This window comes from Lemur catta, chromosome 14, assembly GCF_020740605.2.
Source record: "Lemur catta isolate mLemCat1 chromosome 14, mLemCat1.pri, whole genome shotgun sequence".
In the NCBI taxonomy this organism is placed as follows: Eukaryota; Metazoa; Chordata; class Mammalia; order Primates; family Lemuridae; genus Lemur; species Lemur catta.
In genome coordinates, this window is record NC_059141.1 from 67181758 (window position 1) to 67201163 (window position 19406).

Consider the following 19406-nt stretch of genomic DNA (forward strand, 5'->3'; position numbering starts at 1 on the left):
GAGTGAGTCGGAGTAACTCACCGCACGTGTCACTGGGGCCCAAAGTGGTTATGGGGAAAAACGAACAAGCCTGGAACACACCCAGCCCTCCCGCAGGAGCCCGGGGCCCTCATAGCCTCCTGACGGCTCCCCCGGCCCGGGACCCTAGACGGAGCTGCTGAACCCAGGCCCCGTGGCCTGCGCGCTCCCACCGGCTAGGACTCCAGGACTTCCCAGGGACAGCGACCTGTCACCACTGCGCACGCCCCAGAAGGACTCAGGGACACAACCCGCTCCACTGACCGGCTGTGCGAGAAGGGCAGGGAGAGGGCGCCGGAGCCTCCCGTGGTCCCAAAGCTGGGCCCGAAGGGGCGCCCTCCCCACCGCGCCCTCCGTGTTGGGGCCGTCAGGTCTCAGTTTGTGCAGGGTCCCAGTGCGCCCGGGCGGATGCGCACCGCCGAGAGGTCCCGTGGGCTTGGCCCTCTGGCCCCGCACGGCCGAGGCCGCGACCACCGTCCCACGAGGCGGGGACGGGTGGGCGTTCTCTCACCGCTCTGGGCTTTCATTTGGGGAAGGCAGGAAATACTGAAGTTTGACACATTATTTCCAGCTTCACTTTATTGAGGACTGTGTGTCAGACATGATGCCGAGGCCCTGGGGGGCTGGGAGGCGGTCATTTAGTCTCCCGTTCCGCTGGGGGGGAACTGGGATTAGGCCCGCTCACTGTTGAGAGAACAGGTATGAAGGGCTGAATTCGCGTTCGCTGGGAGGCGCGCGGGGACCTGCTGTGTCGCCGTCAGCGGCACAACGCGCTGCTTTGGAACACCGATTGATTCCACAGGTGAGGAGCCAGGCTCAGCTGTGCCACACTGGAGTCGCTCCGAATGCGAAGGCCGTGTGCTCGCTTAGGCGCAGCATGCCCGCGGCCGCGCCCGGCCAGGCGCGAGGTCAGCGCGACGTGCGCACGGAACACAGGACCAGGACGCTCTGGCCGCCCCGGGACGCGCAGCCCAGCAGGCTCCCCACTGGGACCAACTTGGTTTTCGTTGGTTCTCATGCAGTCCGCACCATCGAAAGGCCAAGTCCCCTTAGTTTCCCACCCGTCCCCCACTTTCCGCCCAAGGGCCTCGGTCTCTCCATCTGCACACGGGAGCAGTAACCGGCCCTTCGGCCCAGGCTCCCCGCGCGGCGGGCCCGCGGAGCAGAGCGGCGAGGCCGAAAGCACGCACAGTGGTCCCTGGAGCACCCCGGCCGCGGAGGAGGGGCGAGAGTAAGGCGACCGGAGGGGCGGCCGCGTGGGAGGGGGACGCGCGTCAGAGACCCCGGCCACGGCCAAGACTCGGCTCCCGGCCCGCCCCTCGCCGCGGCCCCGCCCCGCCCGCTCTCCCCTCTAAAGCGCCCGGCGCGCGCCTCCCGCCGCCGCACTTTCACTCTCCGTCCGCAGCCGCGTCCTCTCCCCGTCCGGCCCGCGTCCGGCCCGCGTCCGCCGCCGCCACCCGCCAGCCGTCCGCGCCATGGACTGCAAGGCCATCGCCATGCTGGCCCTCGTGCTGGCCGCGTTCTGCCTCAGCGACGGTGAGTGTGCCCGGCGGCGGAGGCCCGGGCAGGGCTGCAGGCCCGGGGCTTCGGGCCGCGTTCCGGGCCTCTGCTTGCGCCCGCACCGCTCGGCGCGAACCCGGTTTGCACCGCCTGGCACGGCAGAGGCTGCGACAGCCTGCTTCGCGGGGCGCGCTCCCCCGGGGCGCCGCGTCCCAAGCCCCACGCGGAGTGCGGAGGTTTTGCGCCCCGCAAAGAGCGGCCGCCCGACCTCGAGCGTGCTGCAGTGGGAGGTCAGGCGGGCTAACTGGGCAGGAGCGCACCGAGGGCGCGTTCGTTCGGAGCGGGAAAGGGAGGCGCAGGGAGGGGCCCCAGACCCCTGCCCGCCCACCCCCCAGCTAGTGCCTTCCCGGCACGGGCGCGGTTTCCAGCGGTGAGTGGGCTCCGAGGTCTCGCTGCGCGCAGTGCTGGAGATGAGATCACGCCGTGTGTGTGGGAGAGAACGCGCTGCGAAGCCAGTCTCAAACCGCGACGCTCCTGTCCTGGCTGTGAGGTCCAGTGCAGCTGCGCTGCGTCCCCTCCACGCAAAGCCGGTCCTCCCCCTGCGCCATCGCGGGGCTCCGGGCCAGGCGCAGGCGAGCCGCGCGGCGCAGCTGTTGGGCTGGCGCCCCCCGCCAGGCTGTGCTTGTGCACAGCTCCGGGGTTCTCGGCGACGCAGACCTAGGCGCGCTCCAGCCACTGTCTCCCTGCCTCCTACTGGGTTCACCCCAGAGAGGCCCGGGGCGGTCCGCGTCTTGCACTCCCCGCCCCAGCCCCTAAACACACCTGCAGACTGGCGCCTTTGTCACCAGCCGGCTGATCGCTCTGCCTCAGAATGAGAGCTGCAGCGGAGTTCAATCGCGGAGGCCTTGGGCCACTGGGAATGGTGGTGTCCCGTTTCACCGGGAGAAGTTTTTTTTTTTTTTTTTTTTTAAATGCTTAAGAGAAACTCGCTGCAGGGTCACAGGACACCGCTGCTGCAAACCAAATAAACTGTTGCCTCTGAACACAAAACAAAACCAAGTCAGTCCGGCCACTGGCTTCCTTGGCTGCGAAGTTTCCTGGGAAGGTTGGAAGGACGCTCAGTGCTCTCGCTGCTGCTGAGGGAGGTCTGCGCCAGGCTAGCGCCCCAGGCGCTCGGCAGGATTCTGGCAAACCCAGCAGCAGCTCCTTGCTGGACGCCAGTGAGGTACTGAACTCCAGTGTGGTACCGCGGCAGGCGTCTGAGCCTGGCAGGAGAGGCTGCGTTGACCCGGTCGCAGGTGACTGCCTGGGAAGTGTTTTTTAAAAACATAGCAAGTTGCTGGTCAGAGCTGCAGAGGACCCAGGTTGGAGGCAATTTAGAATTTTTCTTGTTGCTGAAAAAGTATCTGAGGCTGTGTCTCACACTGAACCCCCAGGCCATGGGGCACTCTGGGCGTTAATGATTGAGTGGTCTGGTGAGGGTGGAGGTGTCATAGCGCATCTCTCTGGGAAATGGTCCCCTTCCCCACCCTGCCCCCAGTGCTGCAGATGGGACTGTGGGACTGGAATGCAGGGACCCAGGACCTGTGCACCTGAACTGGGGGAAGCACAGAGAAAGTGGAGTGTGTCACAGACCCCTCCTGACCCTGGGAAAAGTTGGGTTGCTTGGCCCCTCAGAGTTGCCCTTTTGATAGCCAAGTAGCCAGGTCAGAGTCCTGGTCTCCAGGCTGGGCTGGTTCTCCGTGCATGCATTGGCAGAATGCTTTTTTTTTTTTCTTACCACCCAGGGCCTGTGTGCCCTCTGACCCCACATCTAGTCCCCAGCTGCACTGGGGAGAGCTCTGCTGGTACCCCTACCCTCCGCCCATTGGCTGACCTGAGTCAACCGGCTGGGCCCCTGGGTGCCCTGGGGTTCCTGGGGTTCAACCCAGGATGGCCCCATTCCCAGGCCTGCTTGGAGCGGCTGGCGGGGCTCTAGTCTCTGTGCTCGTGGCACAGAAGGCTCTCTGGAAACTGCTCCGGGTGCCAAGCTCCCAGGTCCCAAATCCAGGGTAGCACTGGAGCTGGTCAAGACTCTTGCCCATGCACAGAGTAACATCCAAAACAGTTGGAAAAGTTAGTAATACAGACAAAAAGCTGGAGGAAAGAACAGGAGGTGGTCATAAAACCCAGTTCTCTTGGTAAGAACACCTGGGGGCTCTGTCACTTTAAAAAACCTGTTGGAATTCCCTGCCTTGGGCTGGCAGTTGAGTCCTGGGAGTAAGAATAAGAATTGCCTTTGAAGAAAATGGATAATCCCAGGGGGTGGCCGGGACAAGAGAGAGAGAAAGCCTGTGTCCTGAGCTCTGAATAGGCAGGCTCTGATTTCTGGCCTGATGGCCACTGCTTGGTTAGTGGGGCCAGAACAGCTTCTCAGGGACTCTGGAGAGTTGCAGCCCCCACCCACCCCAGCAGGGCTGGAGCACTTGCACTTGGGCTGCATACGTTCAAGCTCACTGTTGCTCTGAGGCTGGGACTTGAGTCTCACCACCAGGCTCCAGTGCTCCTGTGCACCCTCCACCCCCACCCCCCTCAGCTGCGAAGGACCCAGGAGAAACCCAGGGAAACCTGGAGGTGTAGCACTCAGAGAGGAGACTGTGGCTCCCCAGTTTCCCAGGCTGCCTGGCCCCCAGCCTTCAGGGTCGCTTTCCCAGGTGATCTGGTTACAGTGTAGTACTGACATCCCCTGCAGAGAACCAATGCAGTTGCTGGAAGTGGGCCCAGAGGTGGCTTTCTGGAGTCAGATTAGGTGTAAATGTGAAGGCTTCTCCCTGTCTCTCCAGCGCCTTGAGTCACTGGGCATCTTGATCCAGGCTTTCTCCTTCTGGTTTTCAGGGTGTTGCCTTTGGGGAGGGTGGAGGGTGGGGGGTGGTCTGCTTTTCCTCTGACTCAGTGTCTAAATACACTGCTATTCCCAGCCCACAATTGAATGCAGCCTGTAGAAAAAATAAAATAAGCCCATCACTCACAAGACTTCCTCCAACTTCCCCAGTTCTCTTTCCCAAAGGTGCAGAACTTCAGGATCACCGAGGCTTCCCAGAATTCTGTAAACTGGCAAACTCTTTATTAAAAAAAAAATCTCTGGGCTAAATATTCTCAGGCATACGTTTAATCCCTGATGAAAGGATCCACAGATTCGAATAATTTGGGGTATTAAGTGGAGCTTGGATAAAATCTGCAGGGAAAACCAAAAACAAAAAATAGCCCCACAAATCCCAGCCCCTCGGGGTTTGCAATTCTAGACTCAAAGGTTGAGTGGTGGGTTCTGCTGAAGCCCCTTGCTAATTTACACTAATGAGCATCAATTATGGCCTTTTATACATTGGTGCATTTGCAAAGATCTTAATACAATTCGAAGGCTGCAGCATCCCTGCACAGGCAATGGAAGCCACGTTGTACTCCAGCCCCACTAATCTCCAAGCCTTGGGGAAAAGCTGAGGAGAAGGCGGGCCCTTGTCCTGCCCTCTGGGGACTCCCAGGTAGGAAAGCAGCCGGGATTCTTTGTGGTTTCCAGGGCTTAAGGTGAATGTGAGGAGAGAGGATGCTGGGGGTGGGGGGAGGGTATTGGGAGGAGGACAGCATTCCTGAGAGCTGCCAGAGGAGGCGGGGCAGGGAGCCTGGAGCCTCCTTCTTCCCCCTCCCCCTTCCCTGCCTAGAGAGGCCTTTCTCAGTTGTCCCTGTAGAGTTTATTTTGTAAAGAAAATTGGGATTCCCAGCACCTTGGACTGAAACCGTTATCTCCTGTAATTACTACTTTTATCTTGTGATACCTGAGCAGGTGGCTTCTAATTTAATCTCCCCACCCTCCTGGGGCCCATCTCTCCCCAGGCCCTTCTGTCCCCTTGCCCTGTAGAAGCTGAGCCAGTGCCTGGACAGAATTCACTGCGCTGCCTGAGGAGGAGGAGATGGCCTTTCCCAGAATGTGCCTGTGCCCTGCCCACCGAGGCCATCTCTTGATCCTTAGCCTACCGTCATTGCACTATCTTGCCCATTGCAGACCCAGACACACGTTTCCCAAAGCCGGATAGGGTAACAAACTGCCTTGTTCTCCTTAACTCTTCTAGGGAAACCCGTCAGCCTGAGCTACAGATGCCCATGCCGATTCTTCGAAAGCCATGTTGCCAGAGCCAATGTCAAGCATCTCAAAATCCTCAACACTGCCAACTGTGCCCTTCAGATTGTGTAAGTCTTGAATGTCATCCTCCAGGGATGTTGCATCTAATGGATGTAGTAACATCTAGTACAGTCTTATTAATGGTATTGAAATGACATTTGCCAAGTGTCTGGCCTTGAGCTTGGCATAATCAGTGGCAACTACTCTTGTCCTTCGCATTCTGCTGTGCTCCCAGTGGTTCTTCTCTTTTCTTCCCAAGCTTCCTTTCTTCAGCACAGCAGAACTGGGTGCTACTGGGCTAGAGAAACCACGGGCTTCACCGCGGTTTCGGCTGAAGGCCAGTAAAATAGCCAGCCCTTTGCTAGTAACGGTTCTGTCTGTCCTGCCAGTTCCAGGGCTCTGGTGCTCGAAATCCTGTGTCATGTAGCAAAAACTCACAAGACCCAAATTCAGTTTAAGTCATCTTTAACCACTTGATGAAACCTGAAAATTTTCAGATCACTAACCTGCATTTTCTCAAGTACAACACACGAGTTTTTTATTTTGTTTGGTGTTAATGGCAGCTGCTCACATTTGATTTCATTAATGCGGGAAACAAGGAAAACCCAAATCACACATCCACCATGCATGAAGATCTCGCTTGGGGTGCAGAAGGCTAGGAGAGGTGCGGGAAGAAAGCCACGTGCTTGAAAGTCCCTTGCTTGGCCTCCTGTGCCCATGAGGTCCTGTGTCTAGACGTGGGGAGGTGAGGGCTCGGAGTCTCCTGGGGAGGATCCACTTTTTCAAAAATCCTCATGCTAAAAATGGAGTAGGGACACAGCAGTTGGAACCAAAGCTGCAACTTCCCGAAGACTCTTCTACCAACAACAACTGTTATAGGTTTCATTTTCTTTGTGTTTCTTCTTTTCTAGCCTTTGCTGCCTGGAATGTATTTATCATTTGCAGTATGTTTCAGGGCGCTAGAAGATGAATGCTTTTTCACTGCTTTGCCTACAATAAAATCCTATGTGTCCTGTGGGAGTATTTTAATGATACTGAATTTGGCTAGGGCAGACCTCCTTTACAGCACTGATGACGCTGGCTCACTTGCCTGGGAATGCGCCTTGAAGGTGAAGATGCCAAATACAGTTCTCAGGTCTGGGCAAACATTAATAAATGGCAGTGCCCAGACTGCACTCCAGTGTGCCTTGCTTTGAGCCACCGTCCCTATGCACCCCTCCTTCACTGAAGGGACAGGCTGCTTGAAGACTTCTCTGGGTGCTCCTGAGCCACTGGGCTGGGGCTTAGTTGTCTTCAGACTCTTAAGTGGCTGGGCAGGGTGTCCCTGGGCTGCTTGGGATTACCCGGCACCCAGGTCTTTGCGGAGAGGGATCCAGAGAGACAAGTCCAGGTCTTCCCCAGGAATTTGCTTGTAGGGAGGCTTTTCCGGGCTGACCTTTGCAAAAATTAATGAGACCGAGAACCCTTCAGTGAACTTGTAAAATCTCTCTGGAAACCATTTTCTGGCAAACCACCGGCACCGTCGCTCCCCTCATTGGACTGTCACCCCCCACCCACCCTGACGACTGTAGTACCTCCTGATGGGTCTTCTGCCTCCAGGATTCCTCCTGTGTCTGTCCTTAAGTCTATTTCATGGACTCTCAAGTCGATCCATCAAAACGAAAATCCACTCTATTGCTCTCCATTCTCCCCGCACATTTGGCCACAGGATTCTTGAACACTCTGTTCCCTGCTCTTCCTCAGCGTCCTCTGTGCACTTTGACCCCCTTGGTGTGTTTGCTCCTGTTTTTCTGTTCCGCTTTATTCCCTTTCCACTCTCCTACTTGTCCTTCAGAGGCAGCTCAAATGCTCCCTCATGTGAATTCTCCCTGGACTCCCCCATAAAGACTTTGGTCACTTTTCCGTATGTCTGCAATGGCGTGTGCCACACTGCCAGTGTGGTGCCTTCCCCAGGACGCCTTGAGTGGCTCTCGTGGCTGAGCCTGCCACACGGAGAACCTGGCATCAGTGAGGGTCCTAAGGGGGTGCGGAGTGAGCAAGCGCACGCGCCGCAGCGATGCCTTCCTCCCACTGAGCTGTGCGCTCGTGCCCCTTGTGTCCCTGCAGGGCAAGGCTGAAGAGCAACAACAGGCAAGTGTGCATCGACCCAAAGCTCAAGTGGATCCAGGAGTACCTGGAGAAAGCTTTAAACAAGTAAGCACAGCCACCACAAAGGACTTCCCGCTAGATCCACTTGAGGAAAGCTAAAACCCTGTGTGCGATGAGAGGGCAGAGGTGGGGGGTGCCGAAGCACGAGGCTGGGTGTGCCTGCGGGTGGTGCATTGATCTGGGGTCGGGCCTGAGGCTTGTAGCATACAGACACGGCATCTGTAGCATGTAGTACGGTGCTGCAGCCGTGTTCATCCGAGTCCCCTGCCCTTGCACATTGCAGCTTTTATAACTGGGGTTTTTCTAAGAAATTGTATTATCCCAACAGCATTTCCTACCAGTCAGTTCCCTCATGATCATCATAATCATCATCATCCTCATTACCACTTTTTAAAATCAGTGGTACTTCAAGATCTGTATTTGGTTTGCCTTGGAGCTTCTCCTCTTCTCCCCTGGGGAGTCTGAGCACAGTCAGGTGGTGGCTTAGCAGGGAGCTGGGAAACCGTCCTTCCTCTGGACACCGAGGCTCCTGCCAGAGGCCACGCCTCCAAGGGTGACAGCTTGTGGCTCTTAGATACCGACCAGTGCTAAGCAGTGGCCACTGGCCACCGCCTTCACCTCCTCTTTCAAGTTCAATGATTGGCTCACGTAAAAGCTGCTGTCACCGGGGACTGTGCTCAGAGACCGTCTCCCAGCCATTCCCACCCTCCCCTGCCTCCAAGAGCATGCTTCATCTGCCTTCTGCTTCCCGTTTCTGTAGCCTGATCACTGCTGCACAGTGGGGAGGAGGGTGACGGCTGGGGCTCCTGCCCTGCATCCCCCTCCTCCCCTTGCCTGCCCCTGACTTGGGCCCTCTGTGAGATCCATCTTCGGCCTCCTCCAGACGGAGCCGGCCCTCTCCTGGGGACGTGAGATCATGCCCCTGCTTTCCCACAAAAGACAAGTCATTGCAGAACCAAATGCAATTTTAAATTTGAGAGCTTGCTTTGAGGAATTTGGTTTCTGTGATTGCCTCTGAAGCCAACGTATGCCATGAAGGCTCTACAGACTCTGAGGTTTCTGAAATCAGAAATGAAAAATAAATGAATAAATCAGCATCTTGCCACTCACCACTCCTGAAGCCACAGTAGGGTTTCAGGTTCCAATCAGAATTGTGGCAAGATGAAATTTCCATGCATAAATGTGATCCACAGATGGTCCTAGTGGTATTTGTAACTTTTTGCAAGGCATTTTTTTATATATATTTTTGTGCACATTTTTTTATGTTTCTTTAGAAAACAAATGTATTTCAGAATATATTTATAGTTAAACAATTCATATATTTGAAGTGGAGCCATATATATGTCAGTAGTTTGCATTTCTCTATTATCTTAAACTACTGGCAATTTGTAAAGAAATATATATGATATATACATGTGTTTGCAGCTTTTCAATGTTAGCCACAGTGTATTTTTTCACTTGTACTAAAATTGTATCAAATGTGACATTATCTGCACTAGCAATAAAATGCTAATTGTTCCATGATATAAACCTCCTACTGTATGTGGGAATTTATTTACCTGAAATAAAATTCACTAGTTGTTAGAGATGGAGCTCATATGCATTTCTGAAGTTTATAAAAATAAGCCTGCCTGCTGATCAGGTGCCCATGGGTCCCTTCCGCAGAGCTCATGTGTGATGCCGTATGGGCTTTTCTCATGAGCAGATTAGACCTGCAGCTCAAGTTTTTGCATCTTTTTTTTAACCCAATGGAAGTAACGGTGCTAGTTTTCTGAAGAATAATATTTGACTCACTAATTCCTCTTCCCCTCCCTCCTCCTCCTCGGTTCTCCTAACATCCCATGTAATCCCCAGAGACTCAACCCTAGTAATACCAAGCTTTCACATTTTCCCATGTAAAAATCCCGTGACGCCAGGCTGTGGTTAATATCAAGCTTACACAGGAACAGGTGGCCTCACCACATAAATCATTAAATACCATTCGGCTTGAATCATTTTAATGTGACAGTCATGAGCCAGTTGCTCTAATAAAATTCTGCTAACCAGCTCTCTCCCTCGTTCTCCAGAACAATCCCAGTCATTCCCAGGGGTGTTCACAGGCATCCAGAGAGGAGAAGGTGGGACGGGGCTGACTTCTTTCTCCTGTTCTGGATGCCATCTGAACCTGGGGCCTCCAGCCTCCAAGGCATCATTCAATTGGAAATGCAGAGATTTCTCCAAGAAAACAGAGAGTGCGGCTCTGTGTGGAGAAGAAAGGAAGCCCAATGAGAGCTGGGCAGGGTGGGAGGCACAGACGACCAAGGCAGCGTGGCCCTGGGTGTGCCCTCTGCTACCTCCAAGATGTGGATTCCTTGTCCTCATGGCAGGTAGTAGGCACCGGGGCCAGGCAACTTGGCCACCACTATAAGCAGTTCATAGGCCTTATAGAAGCTTCTTGAGTACTCTGAATGGGGGAGATGTCTAGTTTATTTTAATGAATTACTGACATGAGTAGTGCTTTGACCAGGGGCCTCCAGGCCTGGAACTGCAGAGTTAAACTGATACATGGGCCAGCATTACATCTTGTGCAGACTGAGACGAGCTCTTGTTTATTTCAACTTTATTAATGGTTCTACTAATTTTATCTAAGGGGGCGCAGAGAAGAAAAAGTGGGGAAAAAAGAAAAGATAGGAAAAAAGAAGCGACAGAAGAAGAGAAAGGCTGCCCAGAAAAGGAAAAACTAGTTATCTGCCACCTGGAGATGGACGTGCACTCTGCTCTCCGCGCTTTGTAAATTTGCTCGACCCTGCTCCAGGGCTGACCCCTGCAGACTGGGCAGGTGCTCAGACTTCCGGGGCAAGCAGCGCTTTGCCGCCCCACTGGCCACACCAGCTCCTATATTTATGTGCTTTTTACGGCCCTTCTTGGTCTGCTAAGTTATGAAGAAAGAAAAGTAGTTGTGCAGAGACCGGGGCAGGGGTCCTCGGATCCTGCGTGCTCTGGACTCTGGAACAGCCGGGGTCTCCAGCATCTCCCTGGCTGGGGAGCTCCCAGCCCGTCCTCCCTCCCTCTCCTACTCACTAGGAGCGCACAGCTCTGCCCACCTGCAGTCTGCACTCCCCTGGAGACAGAGCAGCCTGCTAACCCAGCAGAGGTGGCCTCACCAGGAAGGGACATGTGCCTTCCACCCTCTGTGGCCTTCTCAGGGTAGGGGATAACTGACTAGTCCATAGGGCCCAGCGCTAGCTTTCTCCAAGTACCTGTTGCCTGGCCGTGGACCACTCGCCACCCGGGAAGGCACATCCCCAGCCCCTCCTCTAAGGGCTACGTAGGCCGCCTTACCTCCAAGCCTGGTGGGTTTCTGCAGACTGTGGGGTGAGCAGGAGGGAATGCTGCATTCCCAGAGAGCAGACGTGGAAACACTTCTCAGGGAGCCTCCTCTTCCAGCAATTTACTGTAGAGTCTTTAAAGCGGTCCTCCATGTGGAGGACAGATGTGTTCTGGAACTGTGTGAAGGGCCCAGAGCCCTGGGGACTCCCAGCCTGCCCCCTCCTGCTTTCTGCATGATGCTGTGATTGGGCTGCAGGGTATAGCTGCCTCAGTCCTCGCTCATGGGAAGTACCTTATCTGCCTAAACTGGACATGGTTTAAGTTCTAGAACCTTCCTCCACCCCCTCCCCACCCCTGCAGATTTATGTGTGAGATTTTTTGCCAAGTCTCTCTAATTCAGACCAGGAGGATGGGGATCCCTTAGGAGAGCAAGGCCCTGATTTCAGTCGTGCTTTGTAAAAGGATGCCCTGGATTTGTCACCCCTTCTCCCACCTCACACAGACACATGCCTAGCCCGACCCCCAGAGCCCCGGTCATAACTTCAGTAAATGCACACGGAAAGGTGCAGTGGTTAGAGGATGGAGAAATGGGTTTCAAGAGCAGAGAGCCCCAAGGCCCCTGCAAGTCAGGCCCACCTGGGGCACCCAGTGCTGTGTCCCTTTGCGCACTAACAAGCTCCCTTGTGATTGCAGCCATTTGCTTTCCTCACTGGAGAAGTGTCCTGCCAGGGTGCTGCAGCCAGGGGCCGTCTGTTTCTCACTGCTGTCCCTTTTCTCTGGGCAGCTCTCCTGCCCAATCCCTGTCGTCAGCCCTGGGGACCGACCCCAGGCCTGGGCCCTGGGTGTGCGGGGCTGCCCTCAGGGCACCTGGTTGCTGGCAGGTCTCCCCAGGGCTGCTGTCCTTCCTGTGGAAGCCAGGGGTGGTTCTGGCCTGTAGGACCCTCGCAAAGGCTCCTCAAGACTGTCAGAACTGTGTCCCCCTGCCCCCATTCTTCAGAGGACACAGCAGCAGGGCTCTGTGCCGAGGGAGGGCTGGGCAGTCAGTCCTGGGGCAGCGTGGAGAGCTGTTGGCCCTCTAGCAACAGAGGGCGGAGCTGATGCTGCCCTGAGGTGACAGACTGCTTGCCGCAGGGACCAGGGGACACTGCCTCCCACCCACCCCACTGCGGGGGAGCCAAGCGGAAGCTGCAGGGACTAAGAGTGGGGCCCACACTAACAAAGGCAAGCAAGCTCCCCGCCATGGGCCCTGGGGCCCCACTGTCTCTCCCGCGCTTATGACGCTCTAAGGAAGGGCGGAGGCGCAGCCCGGAAGACAGGCCGCCTTGGAAGCCAAGAGCCCGACTGGGATTCCCTACCCTGGTGGGTTGAAACCAGGAAGTGCCCGCTCGGCCGAGTTGGCCCAGGTGAGGGGCGCCCGGGGCGGTCACCGTGCGCTGCCCAGCCGTGTTCCTGCGGGGAGCCCCGGCCGCCCACGCACCCGCCCCAGGTGCCACCTCCGGCCACGACCGGCCAGCGGCAGCGGCGGCGCCGGGCCCAGAGCTGCGAGGGCCGGGCCGGTTGACGGAGGCCATGCGAGGTGCCTCTTCTCGGGAGGGGGAGGCCGGACAGGGCCCTGTGAGCCCTGAGCCTGGGTGGCAGGCGGTGGCCCGCCACGTGACCCTGCGCAGTGCCTCCCTGCTGTCCTGCGTCTGCCACACCCCTGCTCGCTGCGTCTCTGTCCTCCGCTTCCGCCTCCATCCCATCCTTCCGCTTGAGCCCTGGCTGCTCTCTCACTACCCGCCGGCCCTCCCGGGGAGCCACGGGGAGCCCCTGGGCATCCGCGCAGACGCCCTGCTGGAGCGGGCTCAGGGTCACCGGCCTGGTGGGACCCGCCTTAATGGTGTCTCCCTCTGTTCTTGTCAACAGGAGGTTCAAGATGTGAGAGGTGGGTCGGTCGCCTGAGGAAGCCTTACCGTAGGAGCCCAGGTCCGAAACCAGTGTTAGGAAGGGCCTGCGGCCGCTTCCCGCCCGGCCGGCCCAGAGCCTCGCCAAGGGCTTTGTTTTGCACACTTTGCCTTACTTTCACCATTTGATTATGTAGTAAAATACATGGTGTTTATCTTTCATGTAGTTTGATTATCCAGTGTCACTGGTGACACATAGGAGTTTAGACTAAGGCCATTATTTTACTTGCTTTATTATGGTATCTTTCCCAGAGAGCCCCCTAGTCATAGGCCTTCCTGGATTTTGCGCCTCTCCCAGCTGCGCGGGCTGGGAGCCAGTACCATGCCTGGGCTGAAGCCACCAGGACCCGTGAGCACAGGCAAAGCATAGTGACGGCTGCCCTCTGCCGTGTGGGGTGGTGGAGGGAAGGTTCCAGAGGGCCAGGCAGGAGGCTCCCCACTTCTCCAAACAGGGGCGAGGGCCCGCCTGCCCCGTGAGGATGGCAGGGCTTCCCTGAACTGAGACAGGAGTGTGAGGCCAGGGCAGAGTGAGACCAGCCCTCATCCGGAGCTCTCTTCCGCATCCATCATGTTCTTCTCATCATTCTGTCTCTCATCCATCGCCATGTGCATCCAAGACTGTCTCCATGACCCCAAAAAAGGACTCTCTCAAGACCAAAGCTTTAATTTAAACCAGCACCAAGAAGGAAATCAAAATGTCTTGTGCTACCTGAAAACACTGTGCACATCTACGTCTTGCTTGGAATATTGTCCATTGTCCAATTCTGTGTCTTTGTTCAAAGCCAGCGTCCTCATCCATGACCAGTGTCTTGGTGCATGCACCCTCTGTTCCTCATATGCAAAGGCTCGGTGGGAGGCGATACCCCTTGGGCCCTGTGACTGGGTCCCTCATCAGAGCGGTGGTCCGTTGGGGTGAGCTGGCTCAGTTCCCTCACTGATCACAAAACCATGTTGATCAATAAACAGCACCCAAGGGAATGTGGTTTGCAGCAGTGTGGACCTCAGGGAACTTCTGACTCTCTGTAGTTGCTGATACCTTAAAACTAGAGCCAAACCCAGCATTGTTTGGGGAAAACAAGAAAAGAATTCTCAACTTGCTTTTAAGTTTTTAAAACCCAACCCATAAAATAATCAATCCTGGTGAAGATTCCTTCCCAGTTAAAACCTAACCTCATCTTTTTCACCGTTCGTCAATGCCGTCATCTCTAACCTTACACCCTGGGCCCTCTCTGCTGCTGCAGGTGACCTTGTGCTTCCGGGACGCCCATCAGGGCATTCCTCTGAGACAGCGAGGGGCTATCTGGAGAGTTAGTGAAATCCCTGACATTCGGAGTGTTTCCCTTTGACCGAAGGCAGATTGTAGAGTTGCATTAAGCCACTTAAAATTTTTGCTTTAAAAAGATAAGCACTTGAGGTTTTTTGTTTAGTTTTGTTTTTCATTCAGTCTCACTAATACTTTCCATTTTGGTTAAAGACCTCAGTAACATTTCTAAAATGAAAAAAGTGGAAAAAGAAAGGCGAAGCAAAGAAATATATCAGTGGACAAGACACTGTATGCAACATATGGAAAGTAAATTATCATAAACTAACCTTGAGTAGTTGGTGTTTTAGATTTAATAATCTGTGGGGTCATTAGTAACACTTTAATATTCCTTTAAATTGGATCTTCACAGCAGAAGGCAAAATCCATCAGACCAAAACTTTCCCCTAATTTAAACAAAAAGTAAAATCCTCAAACCAGCTATGTTACATTGAAAAAAGAAAGTCTGAGGGATCTTATAAGGGATGCAGAACTAGTTTCAAAACCCTCTTTTGAAATTAACCCATCACACAGTGCTCCTGAATTATACATGAAATATTCAATTTTCAGTGGGATAGTCATTTTCTAGGTAATCCAAGATACTTAGAAATCTCTCGTGAAAAATTTGGAAGTACCTGCCCCCAATCCTTGAACCAGAATCATTAATTTTCTTGCTTGGAGGAAACAAATTTGACCCCAAATCCTGACTATGGTTAAGTAAGAAATCAATTCTCTTTCTCCTCCATAGAGAGGAAAATAGAGTAGAAACTGCAGGGAAAATTGTTTGTGTTGCAATTCCTCTACTAACAATGAGCTCCTGCCTGGAGACTGCCCAGCTAAAGCAATGTGCATCAAAATACAGTAGTCTATTTGCAAAGGAAAAATCTCTCCTTATCCTAATCACTTTTTGCTTTCAAACTGCAAGCCAAATGCATCAGGGAGCTGCTGAGAAGGCATCACCCAGCTCTCCCTCCTGGGCCCAGTGTTGCCTCTGCCTGACATTCCTCTCTGTTCCCTGTGACCTCCAGGGGCTCCTCCACTGCCAGCCTTTGCATCAGGACCCGGGAAGGGGCACTGGGGGCTCACAGCCAGGCTGTGTGTTGGAACTGGCATCTGTGCTGTGTGTTTGTGCTGTTGTTTGTCCCACTCTGGCCAGACACTGAGACACCAGCTGGGACGCTCAGGAGAGGTGGTCTGCTGGTCCCCCTGCTCCCCAGAGACTGCCACCTGAGAAAAAGTTCAGTTTTGAGCAGAGGGTCTGAGTGGCAACAGGTTGCTGTCCCTGGGTGGAGTCCAGGGACTTTCTAAGCCTTTCCATTGGATGCCATTTGCCCACCATGGTGGGGTTTTCTGGCTGGTGTTGCCACCCTGGGCTCCATAAATGGGAGTTGGTCACCATTCCCAGGAGGTGACCCTTCTCCAGCTGGGTGAGAACCTGGGGGCACTGTACCCTCCACACAGCTTCCCTGACCCATTCTGAGGGAGCCCCATCCCTGGGAAATGCTCCCTAGAAACCTGCACATGCCCTAAGCAGACCACTGACATTGCCAAGTTCACAAAACCATGTAGAAAACTTGTGATTTTGCAACCTTGCTGGACTCTCAGTGTCTGAGCAGTGATGAGTTCAATGTTAAATGTGATGAATACTGTATTTTGTGTTTTTGAATTGCATTTCCCAGATAATGTGAAAATAGTCCGGGAGAAGGCAGCTTCCTAAATGCAGTGTGCTTTTTTTAAAAATAAGAAACAACTCTTTGAGAAACAATTCCTACTTTGAAGTCATATCAATGAAAAAAATGTATATGCACTTATACTTTTCCTAATAAAGATCTGTATTCAAATATAGCCACCAACAGTTGGTAATTAGTGTTATTACTTGGTTGGAATATCCTAGACGTGATGTTTTTCCCTCAAACCCAACACTAAGGGGTTGTGTAATCCTAGCAGCAGTGGTTAGTGGAAAACAGGCCATTGTGATCACACTAGTCACAGGCAAGAATTCTGGGGGCATAATTGCCTCTCCTAGACAGCTGACCCTTAGCAGGGGAAAGGTGCTCCGTTTACTCTGAATGTCCTTGGTTTTGCTGTAATTGCTTCTTAAAGGCAAGCTGGACTCCGCTCCACGGGGGATGGTGTGCAAGGGCCCCAGGGCTTCCCCGACAGCTGTGCACATCTCAGTGTTGGTAGGATGCAAGCGGTCCCATCCCTGAAGGCACGAGCACCCCTACTCTGTGTGTTTCCTGGCCTGCACAGGCCCTTGCTGGAAGCCAGGCACTGAGTCCCTCTCCTGCTGCTGGCCAGCACTGTCCTAGCCACTGGGAACAGGGGCGCGGGCCAGACAGACAGGGCTCTGGTCCTCACGGAGGTCTGCCTTTCACACATCTCAGCACATTATCTCTCGTCTGCGTTCAACCATGTTGGGAAGGAGAGGCCAGCACAGATGGCCCCAACAGAGATTATTCTGTCCTCCCTCTTCCCCACTGGCCCCGATGTGACCACGTCACCCCGTGGACAACCTCCCTGTTACGTACAGATGGTGGTGATGCGGGTGCTAAGTCACAGGCAGATGGAGGAAGGGACAGGGCTAGTGGAGCCTGGGAGAGGCGGTGTGAGATTAGTAGGCTGGGGTTGGCATCCAGGTCCTCCCTCTGCTCGCTCTGGCGTTGGAGATGCATCACTTGCTCTGAGTCCCGACCTCCCCCGCTGTAAGGTTGAAGCTTCGTACCACCAAGAATCGAGGGGATCAGACTGGGAGCATGTGGGGAAGCAGCTAGTTTTGGGGCGACAGGTCCCTCGCAGGTTTCCTCGGTGCCTGTGTGGGGCTATTTCTAGCACAGGAGTTAACAACCAGCTGACCCTTCAAAATGATCTAGTGTCAAAGGAAAAAAAAAAGTCTGTGTCACGCTGTGCTCCCGCCTGCCCTCATTTAGTCAGCTGACAACCGGGTGGCGCAGACACTGGGGAGCAAGATGCGCTTGTTCTGATCCCACGGAGCCTGCAGCCCGGGCCCCGTGCACCGACGTGGCCTTCTCGTGAAGCCTGGCGCATTGCGGCGTCAGGGAGGCTCAGAGCAGAAAAGACCTCCTTCTAATTTAGGCATCAGTGAGGGCTCCCTAAAAAAATCACTGGTGAAGCTGAAAGAAGTGGATTCTCTTGAGGGGCGGTGTGCTGAGCCCGGGTGGTGTCCTTCTGTGAACTGGAACGGGGGCGTTTTCTGCCAGGGGTGCAGCGCACAGGGAGGCCCACATGGTGGGCAGAGGGAGCAGGACCTCAGCCTCCTCGTTCCCTCGCGTGTGGGAGGCATCGAGTGCACAAATCCAGCTGAGAGGAGCTGGGACCCCATGGTGTTGGGGTCCTGGCAGCCAGGAAGCACAATGAGGGGTCCCCTCGGCCCAGCTGATTGGGTGGCACCTTGTGGGCCCATCCGTCTTCTGTCCCAGGGGTGCGGAGCTCTGACTCAGACAGCATTGGCCGTGCTTGTGTCTCTGTGCCGACCGCCGAGGACTTGGCCCTCATGGGGCTGGATGGCCGGGAGACAGAAGCGGTGGGAGCCCCACCTCGAAACAGACTCAGAGAGAGAAGTGGGGAGGCAAGACCAGGAAGACCTCAACGAAGCGAGATGTGGCCACCCAGGGAAGGCTGGGGGAAGCTGGGAGGACACTGGTCCCTTGTGAGGTCTGGCCACACTCCCCGCATTGGGGTCCGTGTGTTCCAAATAAACTCCCCTCTAGCTAGAATGAGGATTTCTGCTAATTACACCCAAATAACCATCACTTGGGTCAATTAGCCAGCTCCAAAGAAAGACCACTGAGACCACAAAGGCGTCCCAGCACGTGCCCGCTGCCCTGTTAGGCTGATGGAAGGCCCAGACGCTGCCGCCAGCCTCTCCCCGATAAGGCACACAGAGCCCACGCGGGGCCCAGACACACTTCCCTCCCCAGAGGCATCCGCCAGCGCCGACTCTGCTCGCCCAGCGTGGACTGCGGGGAGACGGCCGAGCCTCAGTCAGCCTGGGGGCCCCCCAGCCCCACCCAGCGATGTGCGTAGGGGCGCCTGGGGCCCACGCCATGGCCCTGTGTCCCCTGAGCAGAACAGACTGGGGACAGCTGCGTTCTCAGGGAGAGTCCATTCCTAGGCACCCCCACTAGGGTGAAGCTCCGTAATGTCTCTGTGGGGGCTTTCTTCCCTGTGCCTAGTCGCAGGGGTGTCTAACAGACTTCGGGCGAGGGGCTGACGTGTGCAAGGCTGCCACAGGCCCTGAGCAGCAACCCCTGGGCGAGCTGCAGCCAAGCCCTGGCTTCCCACCTGCGGCTGGAGCTGCTCTCAAATTTCAAGGACATTGCTCTGCTGTGTTTTAGCGGGAAGGGAGTTGCATCTACCTCTTGGCCCATAAAACCAAACAGAAACAAAGCGGAGTGAAGCGTAGGTGAAGCCCCACACATGCGCTGACCCTCCGTTATTCCTGTGAACAGAGGGGCTGGGAGGGCAAGAGGTGCTTGGGGTGGCTGAGTGGGAGAAGCCCTGGGCATGGAAGAAAGGGAGTAGCTGTCAACTGCCCTGTGACCTGCTCCCGCTAAGTCTCATGCAACCCACCCTGCATCTGCACCTCCAAAGCGGGTCGGATCGTAGAAAAAAGTACCTCCCCACTGCCTGGTCTCTTTAAATTCATGACACCACCTCCAGCGGCCCTCAGAGCTTCCCTGAGCCCAGCACACCTCCGTGTTCCGTTTGCTCTTCCTCCTCCTAGGTGCATGCTCCATACTTTCTTCTCTCTCCTTAGCCCTCCTTCCTCCTCTCCCTCTCACTCTCAGCTGAGGTCTGCCTTCCTCCCCTTCCTCCACCTCAGAATGTTAAAAGCCAGCATGAAAAAAGGGATTTCCACAAGCTTCACCTCTTGTCCACCGGCCTATCCAGTCTGCATCCACTGTCACTGCTGTCACCCGGCTTCCGGGCAACACGGCATCTGAGACATGAAGACCAGGGATCCTTACTCGCCCACGGACATCTCTCCTGATTTCCTGCACCATAATTTTTT

At 55.1% G+C, this 19406-nt stretch overlaps 1 protein-coding gene across 3 annotated transcripts; it reads left to right on the top strand.

Moving 5' to 3' along the window:
* The first annotated feature begins 1396 nt into the window (after positions 1-1396).
* CXCL12 (C-X-C motif chemokine ligand 12) lies at positions 1397-16216 on the top strand. Of its 3 annotated transcripts, none has more exons than XM_045568150.1 (4): positions 1397-1554; positions 5622-5739; positions 7778-7864; positions 10449-13023. In XM_045568150.1, exons 1-4 carry the CDS (start codon positions 1494-1496, stop codon positions 10540-10542), a joined length of 360 nt encoding a protein of 119 aa, XP_045424106.1. In that variant the 5' UTR covers positions 1397-1493; the 3' UTR covers positions 10543-13023. The 3 variants fall into 3 exon arrangements, with proteins under 3 accessions (XP_045424106.1, XP_045424108.1, XP_045424107.1); XM_045568152.1 differs by lacking the exon at positions 10449-13023 and adding an exon at positions 13034-16216 and having other exon boundaries at positions 1403-1554; XM_045568151.1 differs by lacking the exon at positions 10449-13023 and adding an exon at positions 8148-9342 and having other exon boundaries at positions 1406-1554.
* The last annotated feature ends 3190 nt before the right edge of the window (positions 16217-19406 follow it).